Source organism: Palaemon carinicauda, chromosome 19, assembly GCF_036898095.1.
Source record: "Palaemon carinicauda isolate YSFRI2023 chromosome 19, ASM3689809v2, whole genome shotgun sequence".
NCBI classification, from domain to species: Eukaryota; Metazoa; Arthropoda; class Malacostraca; order Decapoda; family Palaemonidae; genus Palaemon; species Palaemon carinicauda.
The window spans coordinates 24,938,841-24,958,510 of record NC_090743.1 but is presented as its reverse complement, the minus strand read 5'-3'; the positions used below and the strand labels follow the sequence as shown (position 1 = coordinate 24,958,510).

At 42.0% G+C, this 19,670-nt stretch overlaps 1 protein-coding gene across 3 annotated transcripts in view; it reads right to left on the bottom strand.

Annotated features, from left to right (window-relative positions):
* Nucleotides 1–5,375: 5,375 nt before the first annotated feature.
* The window catches only part of LOC137658528 (endoplasmic reticulum-Golgi intermediate compartment protein 2), a 279,881-nt gene continuing 265,586 nt past the window's right edge, over nucleotides 5,376–19,670 (bottom strand). For all 3 annotated transcript variants that reach the window (XM_068393323.1, XM_068393322.1, XM_068393324.1), the window contains exons 8-10: nucleotides 15,434–15,555; nucleotides 7,975–8,113; nucleotides 5,376–5,725 (exon numbers count right to left, since the gene is read on the bottom strand). In XM_068393323.1, coding sequence (XP_068249424.1) covers nucleotides 5,487–5,725; nucleotides 7,975–8,113; nucleotides 15,434–15,555 — 500 coding nt within the window. In that variant the 3' untranslated portion in view covers nucleotides 5,376–5,486. The remainder of the gene's footprint in view (nucleotides 5,726–7,974; nucleotides 8,114–15,433; nucleotides 15,556–19,670) is intronic.

Sequence of the window (19,670 nt, the reverse complement as noted above, 5' to 3'; positions counted from 1 at the left end):
AGGAGAACGAGGGGCCGAAGGTTGAAATTCCTCCCCATAAAGTTCCAAAAGAGAGCGAGAAAGAACCTTGTAATCGCTAGAAGAGTCGGCAGGTTTTTCTTCCTCTTCCGAAATATCTTCGAGGTCCTGCTCAAGGATAACATCCCGAAGAGTTGGGCTGCCAGCAGTCTGGCAGCGAGAGCTGTTTGAATCCTGGCGCCGAGCGCCGCTAACATCCAGTCGGCGAGAGGCGGTATCGTCACGATGACGAGAAGCGGTATCGTCACAATGACGAGAAGCGGTATCGTCACAATGACGAGAGGCAGTATCGTCACGATGACGAGAAACGGAAGCGTCCTGAAGATGCAGGCTGCCGTTGCCTTGAAAATGCAGACTGCATTCATCCTGTTTCCTAAGAAACGAGGCAGTAACGTCCAAGCGTTTCGAAAGGGAAACGGAATCGTCACGGCGCCGAGAACGAGAGGCAGTATCGTCCTGGCGGCGGGAGAGGGGGGAAGGAAATTCCTGGCAGCGTGCCGATGAAGAGGGTGTACGTTGTCGTACGGCCGACGAAGTGCGCAGAGGTTTCTTGGGAGAGATACTAAAATCTCTCTTAGAAGAAGATCTCTTAACAGGCAAAGAGACGTCCTTATGTCTGACGGACTGAGAAGGGTGGCTGAAAGCTTTAACTAACGATGAAAGTTGTTCCTGCATAACAACCATGAAAGCTTTAGCAACCTCCGCTGGCTCTCGCGGTGCCGAAGACGGCAGTTGTCGTACGGCTTGACTGGGAGCGCTGGCAGAAGAAGCAGGGAGTCTAGCAGGATTAACTGGGCTAAGGACTCTCTGTTTCGCCCTTTTAACAGGAACATCGAAATCGTCTTCCGAAGGATCAGGGTCTCTGCTACTCGAACCAGGAGAGGGAGAGCGAGACTGCACGTCCCGGTTCCACCCTCTCTTCATTGGTCTTGATTCGTAATGCCAATTACGTCTGGGAGAACGATCAGGCGAAGACACAAACGTATCCGACATGCCTTTCCTACGGCGGTCAAGAGCAGCCTGGGAGATCGCAACAGGACTGTCTGAGGCGACGACTGACCGAGGATAAGCACCTCTCGCCCCCGGCTTTCGACGTACCTTCTCCCTTGATCCTGGGAGCTTGGTAGAGGTCTAGACCTAGGGGTATGACAGATTCGATCAGTCGCCACCTCCACTGCACTTTCACAAGCACTAATTTCACCTACACCCTTACCTTTAAAGGCCTCCAACAATGCTTTAATGGCCTCCAATTCAGCAGCTAATTTAGCATACCCAGGGTCATCCGTAGGCACAGGTCCTGTAGAAGGGGCAGGAGTCACTACATTTGGGGAAGGAATACCTTCCAAAGGGGTTACAAGCAAAGGGTCAATAGATAAATCTAAGCTAGGCTCACTAGCAGACTTTGACTTTGATTTAGCTCTTCTAACTATCAATCTCAAGTTTGCGCACATAGCACTGCATAGCTAACCAATCATTATCACTTAAAACCTCGCATTCCTTGCACTTATTATCTAAAGCACATTCAAACCCCCTGCAACCCATACAGATAGTGTGAGGGTCAACCGAAAGTTTCGGCAACCTCACCTTGCAAATATCATTCGCACAAACACGATAATGAATTTTCTCACTCATGATAATAAAGGAAAAAAAGACAAAAAACAAAAACAACACGATTGCCAAATCCCAACACAGTGTACTTCACCAAAAACGAAGTCCAAAAAGGCGATGAAGGGAAAGCGATCCGAAAAACTCTGAAAGGCGGACCAACGATGTTGTCGATCCGGCCGGCAGAGATAATCTGAGGAACAGAAAATGGGAATGATTCCAAGTACCACCCTGTAAGGGTTGTTAACCATCTAACCACACAACCACCACAAGGCGGTTGCCGCGATTTTCGTTTAAATTCTGCCGCAGTCAGAGACTCAGCAGCTATATATATATAACTGCCAGGTAAGTTCTATTCATAAAACTATAAAGTAATCACTCAATTGTGATTGGAAAGTTCATATAATTGGCCTAGATTTTAGTGCTGCATTTGACCCCGTTACTTATTAGGTCCTTAATTTCAAACTTAAACCGTTGGGATTGGGTGGGACTTTTCTTAGCATCATTATTAAATTTTCAAGGAATAGATTGAAAAGAATAATTGTTCTCCTATCTGTTCTTTAGCCGTTGACTTTCATCTTAATTTGTTGGACAAACACTTGCAGTCTATTAAATTTCTTCTGCCTGATCTGGATATCAATCTCTGGCAGTCGCTCAGTTATTTTTTTTTATACTTGTTGTACTGTATAAGATTTTTCATAATTCTGACAATTCATTGTAATCAATTCTACCCAGACTGTACCATCCTTTTCATAGTACTAAGTATGCAGTTAATTTTCACAGTCTTGCCTCCTCCACTATATGGCTCAACACTACACAGTATTCGAGAAGTTTTATTCCAGATGTGACCAGATTATGGAATAATCTTCCTAACCTGGCAGTTAAATTAGTGGAACTTCAAAAGTTCAAACTTGCAGCAAAGGTTTATATGCTGAACGAGTTGAAATAAGTCTTTCATTATAGTTTGACATATCTAATTCAACAGATTTTATATTTCTTATTCATTACTTTCAATATTCACTTTATTTCTCATTTCCTTCCCTCACTAGGCTATTGTAGCATCCCGTTTTTCCAACCAAGATTACAGCTTACTAAATAATAATAATCAAGAACAACTCTACAGAAGGAAAAAAGTATCTTCTAGGATGAATTGTCCCATGATAAAGATGCACAAGGTCTGTCTTCTGAGGCATATTGAAGGATATTTAGATCAATTATAATTATCTAATTGGAATAATAGAGACAACTTTGAAGATAGAGGGTGAAAAGGATTTTTAAAAATGGACTGTCCCATGATGATGTCGAAGATCTGTGTCATGGGGCAAATTGACAGATATTTAGAACAATTATAATGATTTTATTTGGATAATAGAGAGGACCAACTCTGAAGATGAAGAGGAATTTATAAGATTTTCTTCTGAGATGTATTGTTCCAAGGTGGGGAGGTAGAAAATCTGTGTCATGGGGTAAATGGAAGAATATTTGGATCAATTATAGTGATTTAATTGGAATTATAGACTACCAATTATGAAACTGAACGGAGATCTGTGTTATGTGGTAAAAGAAAGTACACCGAGGTCATTTCTAGTAAATTAATTGGAATAATTGAGAACAACCCTAAATATAAAGGGAGCATAGGCTTTTCTAAGATGCATTGCCCCATGATGGAGATGTAGATGATCTGTTATGAGCCAAATTGAAAGATATTCATACTGTATAAAATATTGTGATTTCATTGGAATGATGGAGGCCCAACTATAAAGATGAATAGAGATTTAAAAGATTTTCTAAGATGGATTGCCTCATTTGAAGAGGTACAAGATCTGTCACGAGGACAAATTGAAGGATATTTAGGTCAATTCTTGTGATTCAATTGGAATAATCAACAAGTACAACAGTTAACAAAGGAAGCTGATTACATCAAGGGCTTTTAAGGCTCATCACTAGCAAAACTTGGCTGATCAAGAGGTTTTAAGGCTCATCACTAGCACAACTTGGCTGGACAAGAGATTTTAAGGCTCATCACTAGCAAAACTTGGCTGATTTAGTGAGTATTTTGTGTGTTATATTGTCATCAAATTTCCTATAAACAACCGAAAGAGTCTTCTCAGGGTTTCCCACTGAACTTGAAAGTTCCATTAGTACCTGAAGTTGAAATATACTTTCAAGAAGAGAAACAGTAAGTCACACACATTCTTCACAATGGTTATTTTAAACCCTGTGAAGGAATGCACAAAACCATAAGAATAAAACTTATAATCTGGAAGTGCACACATCTGATGATTACCAATGTGACGGAAAAACAATGAACAAAGACCATGACTTTTTGCTTCTTGGCATTAACAGGTAGATAAAAGAGGCAGGCATGTGTCTCTTGAAAGGAAATAAAATTTGAAAATGTTTATCAAACTCTGGCGGTAAATGTCAATAAACTGAGTTTCAGAAGAAGTAATAAGAACATCAGGGAGGTACATAGAAATAATTAAATTTTTTTCTAAATAGTAAACAACCCTCTTAGGAATAACTTCAAAGAAATGGTAAGTGCTATTACTATACATATTGGTGCAATTACTACATGAATTGGTGCAATACTGAATTCATAATGCCAAAAAATGTCCCAATTAAAATTCTACCAATAGATCACTAATATATTTAATGAGGTGGATTTAAATTGAAGGATACCTTGTCATTATATCAAGTGCACAATACTGAACAACTTAAAAAAAGTACAGTAATACCTCAATTTACAAGTAAATTGGAATACTATACGTACATTTCGATATGCAACCATGGAATTTAATTCCTATATACTGTACATTCATTGTATCGATCTGCGAGAAAGATATCCCTCCATATGCACATTATTTTTTGTGGACAAGTACTAACGAGACTAGCGCGAATTCAGTCATGCAGTGCTCAAATGTACACACGCAGTGATCACGCCATGATCATGTAATTTTTACAGCATTTTCATGCCATTTCAAAGAAAAGGCAAAAGCGGTCATCTGTAGATAGGTTCCTTGTCAACATTGAATGTAAGAGTAAAAAAAATACCAAGTGCCCATACGCATAAATTATGTGATTCAATTAGTGATAGTGAATATCGTTTACGAGAAAGAACTCCCAACGTTCTTATGGAGGGAGATTCTCCTACCAAGCAGTAACCACTTCCTTCTCTCGTTTTCCACCCACAACTCTCCTCAAAAATATCAAGTGAAAGTTAATGTCAATATTTCTATTAATTATTGTGAATTAATTCTAATATTTTTTTGTTATGGGCTACTGTATAATTCTATATCTATATAACATTACGAGCATTTAAAATTGAGTGCAAACTTGTATTTAAGGACATGTGGAATGCATCTAGTAATTTCCCTTTATGGTAAAAGTCTTTTTAGTTTGCAGTATAATAATTTTCAGTTACAAGCTTACTCCTATGAAGTGGATTTAATTGAAGGATAGTTTGTCTCAAAAATATGATACAAGTAAAATTAGAGCAATGGAGAACTATTTGTTTAAAAAATATAGTTTAAATCAAATAAATATGATACTGAGATTTATAAATGTGAAGATAAAATAATACATAAAGCTCTAAGAGATTCTATATATTCCAGTAAAAAGATATACTAAACTACATGACTGTATATCTACATTACATACTATATTATTAGTCTACCCTTGGCCCCCTGAAATAGAATTCCTTATAAGGAAAGCAGTTTTTTTTGCCTAAGAAGTGGGTTATTGAAAGAAAATAAGACAGCATGATTTATTCTACTACATGAAATGAAAAAGTATTGTCTAAATGTCTTTTAAAAATATGAGATGATGCTTTACTAAACTAAATGAATAAATAAGAAATACTGTCAGGTTGAAGATGTATCTTGTAGTGATGCTGAAATCAAAGGTACAGATAAAGAAGTGGTGGAGGCTGCAAGAAGGGGCCCATTATCAGGTGGGTTGAGATTCACTGATGACAAAAGGCTAGCAGAAGGACCTGGTACTGTCTTGACCTCATCTTCATCTTCCCCTGACTTGGAACTTTTCTTGAAGAATCGGCAAGTGAGGCAGTTGATGCACAGGCCTACAATGCGACTCAACAAACCTGATGGAAAAAATACATGTTCTATTTTCAAAATAAATTTTCTTTTAATGAAACCTTATTACTTTAACATATCTTGTTTGATTCAGCACAAATCTTCCGACACTTCAATCTCAAGAGGAAAAAAATAAACTGCTACTACCTGTGTGTAAAGTGTGTGGGCAATTGGTTCTCAAATGACTTAATATTCCATCACTGTATTTTCTCAACAGCTTGCAATATAATAATGAAGCAGAGAAAAGGACCTTCTTTTAAACTTGATATACTTGTATTGAAAAAAGCTACTTTGTAAAAAAAGAAAAAATATTCTCTAATTACGCGATAGTTTCAATAGCAACTGAGGCAGAAAGGAATCTCAAGAAGCAAATACAGTAGGACAGAAGTGGTGTGAACACTTTACTCAAAGGAACAATAGGGTTTTAAGTTTAGGACTAAACGTGTCATAAAATGGTGGCTTTATTTGTTTTCAGATATCTAAATGTGATAAAGTTAATCTCATTATCATTACTTGCTAAGCTACAACCCTAATAAGAAAAGCAGGATGCTACTCATATAAGCCCAAGAGCTCCAACAGGGAAAATAGCCCATTAAGGAAAGGAAATAAGGAAATTAATAAACTATGAGAGAAGTAATGAACAATTTAAATAAAATTTCTTAAGAAAAGTAGCACCATTAAAATAAATCTTTTATATGTAAACTTTAAAAAAACAATAGGAAGAGCAATGAGATAGAATAGTGTGATTGATTGTACCGTCAAGCAAGAGAATTCTACCCAAAGATAGTGGAAGACTATGGTACAGAGGCTATGGCATTACCCAAGACTAGAGAACAATGGTTTCATTTTGGAGTGTCGTTTACCATGGCTAAAGAGTCTCTTCTACCCTTACCAAGAGGGAAGTAGCCACTGAAGAATTGTTTTGGTAATCTCAAAGTTGTCAGGTGTATGAGGACAGGAGAATATGTAAAGAATAGGACAGACTGTTTGGTGTACATGTAAGCAAAGGGAAAATGAGCTGTAACCAGAAACAAAACAAAAAACGATGTAGTACTGTCTGGCCAGTCAAAGGACCCAATAACTCTCTGGTAGTGTTATTTAGAATAACCACAAGCTACCCTATAAAATCTATGCCTCATAATCCTACTGGGATGGTTAATTGTTCAATGAGGATGAATTCCAACTAAAAATCTTCACTACTCTTGGAAACAACAGCCCACCCCACCCAAAAAGAAAAAAAATCATCATCATCTAAGAACTTGTGGTTTTTATCCGCCAGATAAAATGTTGAGTTTTCGGATATGTCCAAATGCCAGCTATTAATATTGTATCAATTCCCCCTTGAAACACTATACTGTAAACAGATCTCTTATAAGCAATAAGCAAAAAAACTCTGTATTACAGCACATGGATGAACAATGAAGATACAGTATACTGTTCAATACAAGTTGAAGGAGGTTTACTTCACAATATAGTAAACATAATACAGTAGCAAAGGATTTTCATGCATATATATAAAGCTATAACTACCAGAACATTAAAAATATCTATCAAGATTCTTTGCAGAGCCCATTTGATCCATAGCAAATTACTTTGTGATAATTATTCTCACTTGTTCCATGTTATTCAGTGGTTCCATTAAATGCAATAAAAGTTAAATAAAATTGCACGTAGAACCAGAGAACTGCAAATGAATGAAAATGTTATCCTATTCAAGAAACCATTTCCTCCCAATTAACAATTTTAAGTAAGCTACTTTTTTCAGGTTCCTTGTAAAAATGAGTCATCTTTCCTCTGTAAATGGCAAATACTCTTATAAGTTAACTCTACCAACTAAATACTTACATGTTTGTTAGGGAATTACATCACCCAATTACATTGCTTATTACATACTTTCATTAAGCACCCTAATTCATCTTTAGTTTTACCTCTAAAGGGGCTACTCTACACCAACTCTACACTGGAAAAGCTATGCACCTTTATAACGCGTATACCTACGCACAATGCCTCAATTTAAATTTATCAGTGTTAACTTCATTACCCTTCTTTCATCAGCAATCATTATCATCATTTAAGCAATATTACAACTATTACTAAAGTACTGTATAAATTTTCCCCTCAGGAGATTTCATAATTTGAAATGGAAATATATTACTGAAATTTCATGGTACAATTTTCTCATTGCTGAATACTCTGTAAGACTATTGTATAGGCCCTAAACTATCTAATTTCTTAGAATTAACAAGCCTAAACATACCTGAGCAAGTAAAAACACCACCTATAATGCCACAAAGACGAGTTAAGAAAGCAATTATAGACTCGTGTTGCTCCACTACTTCGACTTTCAGAGCTGATGTGTCGTATTTGAAGAAAATTCCTGGAGTCCCATGAGAATTCTGTTGAAACAAATAATATTCACATTTTCAGAACTAACATTTCACATCTAAGTAGTGATCATATGGTTTACATTTCTCAACCCTAACTATTTGCATTTATTTCTAATCTTGATATTTTCAACTTTTCATATACACAACTTCGTTAAGAAAATATGAAGCTGCTATAAATATACTGTTGTTATCTTTATTGTACTTTAATTGGAAAACTTACAAGATGAACATAACCAAAATTATAATGGCTAAGAATTAGTCAATAGTAACAAACAATGGCAAAGATGCATAAAAAAAGTTCCTCATATTTAATCATACAGTATACTCAAACTGAAATCTGACTTAAATTCATAATTAATGCTCCCCTGAGATAAACTTTTTCTTCAAACAGTATTTTTAACAATTTATAGGTGAGAATTTTTATTAAAATTTTATTTTCATTAGTAAAATAAATTTTTGAATATACTTACCCGATGATCATGTAGCTGTCAACTCCGTTGCCCGACAGAAATCTACGGTCGGGATACGCCAGCGATCGCTTATACAGGTGGGGGTGTACTCACCAGCGCCATCTGTGGTCAGGTACTCCAGTACTTCTTGTCAACAAGACCTCAATTTTCTCCTCGGTCCACTGGTTCTCTATGGGGAGGAAGGGCGGGTCATTTAAATCATGATCATCGGGTAAGTATATTCAAAAATTTATTTTACTAATGAAAATAACATTTTTCAATATTAATCTTACCCGATGATCATGTAGCTGATTCACACCCAGGGTGGTGGGTGGAGACCAGTATACATGTTAACAAAGAAGCTAAGTATCCCGTATTTCATTTTTATTAGTTATTCAAAATAACAATAAAAAATAAATAAGTACCTGGTAAGGAAGTCGACTTGAACCATTACTCTGCCTTTAATAAGTACGTCTTCCTTACTGAGCGTAGCGGTCCTCTTAGGATGCTGAACGACTCTTAGGTGGCTAAAGTATAAAGGGCTGCAACCCATACTAAAGGACCTCATCACAACCTCTAACCTAGGCGCTTCTCAAGAAAGAATTGACCACCCGCCAAATCAACCAGGATGCGGAAGGCTTCTTAGCCGACCGTACAACCAAAAAACAACAATAAAAGCAATCAAGAGAAAGGTTAAAAAGGTTATGGGATTATGGGAATGTAGTGGCTGAGCCCTCACCTACTACTGCACTCGCTGCTACGAATGGTCCCAGGGTGTAGCAGTTCTCGTAAAGAGACTGGACATCTTTGAGATAGAATGATGCGAACACTGACTTGCTTCTCCAATAGGTTGCATCCATAACACTCTGCAGAGAACGGTTCTGTTTGAAGGCCACTGAAGTAGCCACAGCTCTCACTTCATGTGTCCTTACCTTCAGTAAAGCAAGGTCTTCTTCCTTCATATGAAAATGAGCTTCTCTAATCAGAAGCCTGATGTAGTAAGAAACTGCGTTCTTAGACATAGGTAGCGAAGGCTTCTTAACAGCACACCATAAGGCTTCTGATTGTCCTCGTAAAGGTTTTGACCTTTTCAGATAGTACCTAAGAGCTCTGACTGGGCAAAGTACTCTCTCCAGCTTGTTACCCACCAAGTTGGATAGGCTAGGGATCTCGAACGATTTAGGCCAAGGACGTGAAGGAAGCTCGTTTTTAGCCAAAAAACCGAGCTGCAAGGAACATGTAGCCGTTTCCGATGTGAAACCTATGTTCCTGCTGAAGGCGTGGATCTCACTTACTCTCTTAGCTGTTGCTAGGCATACTAGGAAAAGAGTTTTTAATGTGAGGTCCTTGAAAGAGGCTGATTGTAGCGGTTCAAATCTAGATGACATCAGGAACCTTAGGACCACGTCTAGATTCCAGCCTGGAGTGGACAACCGACGTTCCTTAGAGGTCTCAAAAGACCTAAGGATGTCCTGCAGATCTTTGTTGGAGGAAAGATCCAAGCCTCTGTGGCGGAAAACCGCTGCCAACATACTTCTATAACCCTTGATCGTAGGAGCTGATAGGGATCTAACGTGCCTTAGATGTAACAGGAAGTCAGCAATCTGGGTTACAGTGGTACTGGTTGAGGAAACTGCATTGGCCTTGCACCAGGTTCTGAAGACTTCCCATTTAGATTGATAGACTCTGAGAGTGGATGTTCTCCTAGCTCTAGCAATCGCTCTGGCTGCCTCCTTCGAAAAGCCTCTAGCTCTTGAGAGTCTTTCGATAGTCTGAAGGCAGTCAGACGAAGAGCGTGGAGGCTTGGGTGTACCTTCTTTACGTGAGGTTGACGCAGAAGGTCCACTCTTAGAGGAAGAGTCCTGGGAATGTCGACCAGCCATTGCAGTACCTCTGTGAACCATTCTCTCGCGGGCCAGAGGGGAGCAACCAACGTCAGCCGTGTCCCTTTGTGAGAGGCGAATTTCTGAAGTACCGTTGACAATCTTGAACGGCGGGAATGCATACAGGTCGAGATGGGACCAATCCAGCAGAAAAGCATCCACGTGAACTGCTGCCGGGTCTGGAATCGGAGAACAATACAATGGGAGCCTCTTGGTCATCGAGGTAGCGAACAGATCTATGGTAGGCTGACCCCACAGGGACCAAAGTCTGCTGCAAACATTCTTGTGAAGGGTCCACTCTGTGGGGATGACCTGACCCTTCCGGCTGAGGCGATCTGCCATGACATTCATATCGCCCTGAATGAACCTCGTTACCAGCGTGAGCCTTCGATCTTTTGACCAAATGAGGAGGTCCCTTGCGATCTCGAACAACTTCCTCGAATGAGTCCCCCCCTGCTTGGAGATGTAAGCCAAGGCTGTGGTGTTGTCGGAGTTCACCTCCACCACCTTGTTTAGCTGGAGGGACTTGAAGTTCATTAAGGCCAGATGAACCGCCAACAACTCCTTGCAATTGATGTGGAGTGTTCTTTGTTCCTGATTCCATGTTCCCGAGCATTCCTGTCCGTCCAATGTCGCACCCCAGCCCGAGTTTGATGCGTCCGAGAAGAGATGGTGGTCGGGGGTCTGAACAGCTAACGAAAGACCTTCCTTGAGAAGAATGCTGTCCTTCCACCACGTTAGAGTAGACCTCATCTCTTCGGAAACAGGAATTGAGACCGTCTCTAGCGTCATGTCCTTGATCCTGTGAGCAGCCAGATGATACTGAAGGGGGCGGAGGTGGAGTCTCCCTAACTCGATGAACAGGGACAGCGATGAAAGTGTCCCTGTTAGACTCATCCACTGCCTTACTGAGCATCGGCTCCTTCTCAGCATGCTCAGGATGCACTCTAGGGCTTGGTTGATCCTTGGGGCCGACGGAAAAGCCCGAAAAGCTCGACTCTGAATCTCCATACCCAGGTAAACAATGGTCTGGGATGGGACGAGCTGGGACTTCTCTAAATTGACCAGGAGGCCCAGTTCCTTGGTCAGATCCATAGTCCATCTGAGATTCTCCAGACAGCGACGACTTGTGGGAGCTCTTAAAAGCCAGTCGTCTAAATAGAGGGAGGCTCTGATGTCTGCCAAGTGAAGGAATTTCGCAATATTCCTCATCAGTCGCGTAAACACAAGAGGTGCCGTGCTTAGGCCAAAACACAGGGCTTGGAACTGGTACACAACCTTTCCATAGACGAATCTCAGGAAAGGTTGGGAGTCTGGATGGATGGGGACGTGAAAGTATGCGTCTTTCAGGTCTAACGAGACCATTCAGTCCTCCTGCCTGACCGCTGCTAGGACCGACTTCGTCGTCTCCATAGTGAACGTCTGCTTGGTGACATAAGCATTGAGCGCACTGACGTCCAGCACCGGTCTCCAACCTCCTGTCTTCTTGGCTACCAGGAAGAGACGGTTGTAAAAGCCCGGGGATTGATGGTCCCGGACTATGACCACTGCCTCCTTGTGTAGCAAGAGCGACACCTCTTGTTGCAACGCTAGCCTCTTGTCCTTCTCCTTGTAGTTGGGAGAGAGGTTGATGGGAGATGTAGCTAGAGGGGGATTGCGGCAGAACGGAATTCTGTATCCCTCCCTCAGCCACTTCACAGACTGAGCGTCTGCACCTCTGCTCTCCCAAGCTTGCCAGAAGGTCTTGAGTCTGGCTCCTACAGCTGTCTGGAGAGGAGGAAAGTCAAAACTTGCCTCTTGTGGACTTGGAACCCTTCTTGGACTTGCCACGGTTACTGTCTGCACGGGTACCTCCTCTGCTGGAGGTTCTGCCACGAAAGGGTGGGATGAACCTGGAAGCAGGAGTATCAACTGCTAGAGGGCGGTAAGGTTTAGTCACGGAAGGTAAGGTCTTAGCCTTACGTGCAGAAGAAGCCATGAGGTCATGCGTATCCTTCTGGAGAAGAGAGGCAGTCATCCCCTTAATTAATTCCTCCGGAAACAGACACTTGGACAGAGGAGCAAAAAGTAACTCTGACCTCTGGCAAGGGGTGATACCAGCAGATAAGAAGGAGCACAGATGTTCCCTTTTCTTGAGGACCCCTGATACATAAGAAGCCGCAAGCTCGCCAGACCCATCCCGTATTGCCTTGTCCATGCTGGACATGATCAGCATGGCTGAGTCCTTGTCAGAAGGGGCAGTCTTCCTGCTTAAGGCTCCCAGACACCAATCGAGGAAGTTGAATATCTCGAAGGCACGAAAGACTCCCCTTAACAAGTGATCAAGATCTGTAGGGGACCAGCAGATCTTCGAACGTCTCATAGCCAACCTGCGGGGAGAGTCAACCAGACTTGAGAAGTCGGCCTGGGCAGAGGCAGGAACCCCCAAGCCAGGTTCCTCTCCCGTGGCATACCAGACGCCCGACTTAGAAGCCAGCTTGGGAGGAGGAAACACAAAAGAGGTCCTTCCCAGTTGCTTCTTGGACTGCAACCAATCCCCCATAACCCTCAAAGCTCTCCTTGAAGATCTGGCAAGAACAAGCTTGGTGAAGGCAGGCGCAGTAGACTGCATGCCCAGAGCAAACTCGGAGGGAGGAGAACGAGGGGTTGCAGACACAAAGTGTTCAGGGTACAACTCTCTGAACAAAGCAAGGACTTTGCGGAAGTCTAAGGAGGGTGGCGAAGACTTGTGTCCTTCAACATCAGAATGAGGATCATCAAGATGAGCAGCTTCATCCTCAGAAGCCTCCTCACCCGACAGTTGAGTTGTAAGAGGCAAAGGCAGAGCAGCAAGCTGAATGGCTGAATCCTGCAGAACGGGTGCATGCGTACCTGCGGATCCATCATCATGCCTCTGCTGGACAGACTGTGAGCTGGCAACAACAAAAGCAGAGGGCCGGTGTGAGGGAGGGTCTGCGGTGGGCTGAGGAGCATGCGGTGTGGTATGCAGAGCATGCTGTGAGGCATGCGGCTCATGCTGCATGGCATGCGGCTCATGCTGCATGGCATGCGGCTCATGCTGCATGGCATGCGGCTCATGCTGCATGGTATGCGGCTCATGCTGCATGGCATGCGGCTCATGCTGCATGGGATGAGGCTCATGCTGCATGGTATGAGGCTCATGCTGCATGGGATGAGGCTCATGCTGCATGGTATGAGGCTCATGCTGCATGGAATGCGGCTCATGCTGTAAGGTCTGCAGAGCATGCTGCATGGGCTGAGGATTGCGCAACTGTGGAGGAGCTCTCACAGGAGGAGGGATGTTAACCTTCTCTGCCTGATAATCCTGCATAAAAGCCGCAAGCTGAGACTGCATAGTCTGCAGCATGGACCACTTAGGGTCTACTGTGGTTGGAGCAGAGGCCTGTTGAGGGACCACTCTACCTCTCTTGGGAGGTGTGCAGTCATCCGATGACTGCGGCGAGTCCGAACTGACCCAGTGGCTACACCTGGGCCGTTGGACTAGCTCTGAAGGGACTTTACGCTTAAGCGGTCGTGAGACCTTAGTCCACCGTTTCCTCCTGGAAACCTCTTCCACAGACGAGGAATGTAAGGGCTCATTCGTCTGGGAGTGGAAGGGACGATCCTTAGCAGATACGTCCGCAACTACTGAGGATACATCTGTGCGCCGATCAAGGCCCGCCGAACCCTTTGGTCCTTCGACATTGCTTCTCCCCTGGGCTTGGGAGCTTGCAAGAGGTCCCGGACTGGGAGGACGACTGGCACGCACAGATGTATCCTCATGCGCAACACTGACACTGACACTATGCACAGCACTAGCACTAACACTTCCCACTGCACTCTTCGCTTTCAGCTCTCTGACATCCGCCAAGAGCTGATTGCGGTCACTAACCAACGACTCCACCTTATCACCGAGAGCCTGAATGGCACGCAACATATCAGCCATTGCAGGCTGAGCACTCGTAGCAGGTTCGGGGGTCACCACCACAGGGGAAGGAAAAGGTTGAGGGGCATGGGGAGAGGAAATAACCAAAGAGCGAGAAGAACTCCTCCTATCTCTCTCCTTCTCTAACCTACGAGTATATCTGAGGAATTCATTAAAATCGAATTCCGAAAGCCCAGCACATTCCCCACATCGATCTTCCAATTGACAGGATTTTCCCCTACAATTGGAACATACGGTGTGAGGATCAACAGAGGCCTTCGGAAGATGCCTATTACAAGTCCTAACACTACATCGCCTATATTTAGGAACTTGGGAAGTGTCAGACATCTTGAATTCTAGAAGTAGTCAAAGGGGGAATTCCAAAGTAAAGCAAAGATCGTTAACCAATGAATCAAATTAATACCAAAAGCTTGCTAAGCTAAGGCTAAAGCTTTCTGTACAGCGAAGGCTAAATTTCAGAGCAAATACTTCACCAAATCGTGAACAAAAGACTCCAAAATCAACAGCGTATCCATGTAGGTCTTGCCGGTGGCACGACAGAGGAAAAATTGAGGTCTTGTTGACAAGAAGTACTGGAGTACCTGACCACAGATGGCGCTGGTGAGTACACCCCCACCTGTATAAGCGATCGCTGGCGTATCCCGACCGTAGATTTCTGTCGGGCAACGGAGTTGACAGCTACATGATCATCGGGTAAGATTAATATTGAAAATAATTTGTTTATATTTAAAAAGTGCATTGAACCTTTTATTTTCAATTAATCATATTCAATAATGGATTAATGAACAAAGGAGAAAACAGGTTAAAAATAAAAGGGAAAAAACAAAATGTGTTGATGCCCTTAGGAATAAGTTTTTTGTAAAATCTTTTAAAGGTCAAGCACTATGATTGAGCGGATTCTTTAAACTAAAGTACAATACACTAATAATGTAACTTCATGTCATTACTCCATTGCGATAACATAATAACTAATAAAAATTCTTTGCGCAAGTTAGAATTACATATTGAATACTAACATCTATAGTAAAAATTATTAACCTTTGTTCCTTACCTGAGCATGTGATATTTCTCTAGACTGTTCAGAAACTGAGTACTGGAATGAGGTTCCATAATGACTGTAAGTATTGACCATTGTTGGAACAACAGTGATGAAGTATTGGTAGGTCATGTGGTCTGAAAAGACATGCAATATCAAGATTAAAGATTTTTAAGAGAAACAAGGACTGGCAATGAATGAGAGAGATTTCTGTGACACTATTTTCAATAAATGCATAAGAATACAAACACTATCAAAATAACAGTATTTTGATTCTAAACATCAGAGGGAACACAAAAGAAGTTTCAGAATATAATTTCTTGCCATTTGGCAACCTAAAATATTACTCTTTTTATATATATCTTATCCAATGACAAAATATGCAAATGCAAGTTTTACTTAAAAGCAAAACTTTTTCCATATAAACTCATTTCTTAGTTGGCCTTCATGGACCCTAAATTTCAATCACAGATTATATGATGATTGTCTGATAAAATAAACTGATGTCTCAATATATGGATCTCAATGTGTCCTAGGTTCTGGCTAGTTTTTGAAAAACCTAAACTCTGTATAGTCTAAGCCATAACTTCTAGCAATCAATGGGGTTGGAGAGACAGCATTTTAAAACAGACTACGTGGAAGTAAAATTTGCCACCTTCCAGCAGACATTAAATTATTTCAAGGAAATGAGATACCTATGGTTAGTGAAGACCATGAGTTAGGCTATTTTAAATGACAGAGATATATATAAATAATAAGGTGGCAGTACTAATTCCACAAATCTCTCAGAATTCTATTCCACAATTGTATATGATCCATTTTAAATAGTATTGTCTTGATACACTGGATATCAATACTTAATTTTGGGCGTATGAATTATTACTCGAAACATGATGAAACGTGAGAATCAAGAAGGTATTATTTGTACCAATCTAAATCAGCAATCCAATGCTATACAGTATGTGAAGAAGGCTGCAACATGAATGGGAAAACTGAACTACCAATTAATGCTGGTTTGAAGCCTCAAGGGAAGTCCTACAAACATAAACTGTACTGTAATTCACTGGGAGGCTGTTTAAACATTGACATTGAAAATACAGTTCAACAAACATATGATGTAAATTACAAAAGAAAAAAGACAAATTTTGAAGTAATTTGTATTTTTCCTAAAGATACAAACCTTAGCTATTTATAGGGGTATTACTAAGGACAAGCCATTATAATTTAGCAAGGGTTAACTACCCATCCCGCTAGTTAGGGAGGTGGTATGGGAGGGGTAGTTAGCAACCCCTCCCACTCACACCCCTGTTACTGTTCTTCATTTTGCCTGGAGGTAATAGTTTGACGGGAGACAGGGTTGACAGGCAAGTATGTATATAAGGTTTGTATCATTAGGAAAAATACAAATTACTTCCAAATTAGTCATTTGTTCCGTAACAGGGATACAAACCAACGCTATTTATAGGGGTGACTCACCCACATTAGGAGGGTAGACGTCCCTGCCAATTTGGCTTTTGTGCAGGATAGTGCACAAATAAGGAGAATGTAAAACCTCACTAAACCAGCTAAGCATTGTCTGCAGCCTACGCAAGCTGTGTGTGATTAGATATTAGCAATGTGACTGTCAAAGTAAAAGTTATTCCGAGTCTTGTAAGAAAAAACCCAGGAGACCGAGACATTCCCAATGCCACCTCGCCAGGGTATGGGGACACAACTGTATAGGGACAATACTAAGTTACACAAGGGAGTAATGGTTTACCTGCAGAGGTTTGAGGTCAGCTTGTGCAGAGGACCCAGGATGCTGATTTCCCCAAGGGAAGGGAGGATGAAGAAAGGAAAAGAGCCAGACATTCCTTTTCATTCATTCAGACCAAGACCCAGATGACCAATGCCCTCAACCTTCTGCTACTTGTCCAATAAGGAGCTAAAGGTACTAAACCAGCTGTTGTGCAGCCACCACAGGACCACTAGAGAACGTATCGAGGTTCCTGTGGGTCACGTCCTGCAGGTAATGGGTGGTGAAAGTAGTTTGGCATTTACACACACCCGCTTGCAATACCTGCGTCACAGCGTAGTTCTTTTTGCAGGCCAGGAACGTACCTATGCCCCTGACATCGTGGGCTCTGAGACGATGTGATGGAGGAGGATCGGGATTCAGAGCAAGGTCAATGACCATACGAATCCATGCGGAGATTTGGTTTTTTGTGATCCTCCTCTTGTTTCTGCCCGTGCTGACGAAAAGTGAGGCACTCTGGGCCGAGCTGCTGCTGTTCTCTTGAGGTAGCGCCTCAAACACCTTACTGGGCATAGTAACAGATAATTTGGGTCATCTGTTAAAGAGCGAAGACTATTTACCTGGAAGGAGTCAAATCTAGGATACAAAACCCCAGGATTCTGAGTCTTGGCAACAAAATCGGGGATGAAGCTGAAGCTTACCTCACCCCCTCCCCTTGAATGGGTGACGTCATACGAGAGACCATGAAGTTTGCTAGCTCGTTTGGACACGGCCAAGGCGAGCAGGAACACCGTCTTCCAAGTTAGGTGGCGATCTGTTGCCTGGCATAATAGTTCGTACAGAGGTCCTTTTGAAAACCAAAGAACTCGAACCCCGTTCCATGGGGGAGGTCTCACTTCCGACTGAGGACAGCTAAGTTCATAACTTCGTATGTGGAAGGAAAGTTCTACCAATGAGGAAATGTCCATTCATTTCAGTTTATAGGCAAGACTCAAGGCTGAGTGATAGCCTTTAACCGCTGAAACTGAAAGACTCATTTCTTCCAGCAAATACACAAGGAACTCCGCTATTACTGGAATAGTGGTATCGAGCTACTGCCTTGTGGTAAATGTTGACATGTGGCTGTTTGAGTATATTGTGTTGTGGAGAAGCAACTCCGTCAGGAGCAGCAGAAGGTCTGGGAGCTATGAGGGTTCAAAAGATTGACCGATGTTCTGGTCTTGTTGAGTACTCTTCTCATCAGACAGAATGGTGGGAATGCGTAAACGTCAATGTTGTTCCACCGTTGTAGGAACACATCTTGTACTTAGGGTCTGGGACTGGGTAGCAGTACAAAGGGAGCCTGAAGTTCAGGGCCATTGCAAACAGATCCACAGTTGGCGAACCCGACAAAGTCAGGACTTTGTTGGCTACTAGATGATTCAAACACCATTTGGAACCCATTATCTATGATGCTCTGCTCAGATTGTTGGTGAGCACATTCCTCTTGTCGGGAATGAAGTGAGCTGATAGTGAGACTGAGTGGACTTCTGCCTACCTCAGTATCTCTACTGCTAGATGGGTAGGGGCTGTGAAAAAGTACCTCCATGCTTTTTTATGTAAGCCACTACCGTGGTGTTGTCGCTCATCACGAACACCGAGTGACCCATCAGGAATTGGTGGAAATCTTGAAGGACAAGATATACTTCCTTCACCTCTAGGAGATTTATGTGAAGGTACTTTTTGGGTGTTTGAATGTGCGTGGATGTAGTACGATAGAGAGTAAAAGATGTGAGATTGGAAGTATGTTTAGAAGTAGAAGGATGGATGTATTGGCCTTGTGTGAGACAAAGATGAAAGGAAAGGGTGAAGTGATGTTTGGTGAAATGTCTGGTAGAGTGTCTGGGATTGAAAGGGGAAGAGCGAGAGAGGGTGTGGCTTTATTGTTGAGTGAATGGATGACAGGTAAAGTAGTGGAATGGAAGGAGATATCATCTAGGTTAATGTGGGTAAGGGTTAGGTTGGGTAGGGAATGTTGGGCGTTTGTCAGTGCGTATGGGCCAGGTAGTGAGAAAAGTGAAGAAGAGCGGAATGAGTTCTGGAGTGAATTAACTAGGTGTGTAGAAGGACTGGGTAGAAGGAATTATGTAGTTGTTATGGGTGATTTAAATGCTAGAGTGGGTGCTGGAGAGGTAGAAGGTGTCATTGGGAAATATGGCGTACCAGGTGAAAATGAGAGTGGTGAGAGACTGGTAGATATGTGTGTTGAACAAGAGATGGTAATAAGTGCTAGCTTTTTTAAAAAGAAAGATAAAAATAAGTATACATGGGTAAGAGTGGCAAATGGAAGAGTAGTAGAAAGGGCATTAATGGATTATGTGTTGATAACAAAAAGAATGTTTGGAAGATTGAAAGACATGCACGTGTTTAGGGGTATGGCTAACGGTATGTCTGATCATTTTTTGGTGGAAGGAAAATTGGTTGTAGCCAAAGAGTGGGGGAATCGAGTGGGTGGATGTAAAAGGGAGCTAGTGAGGG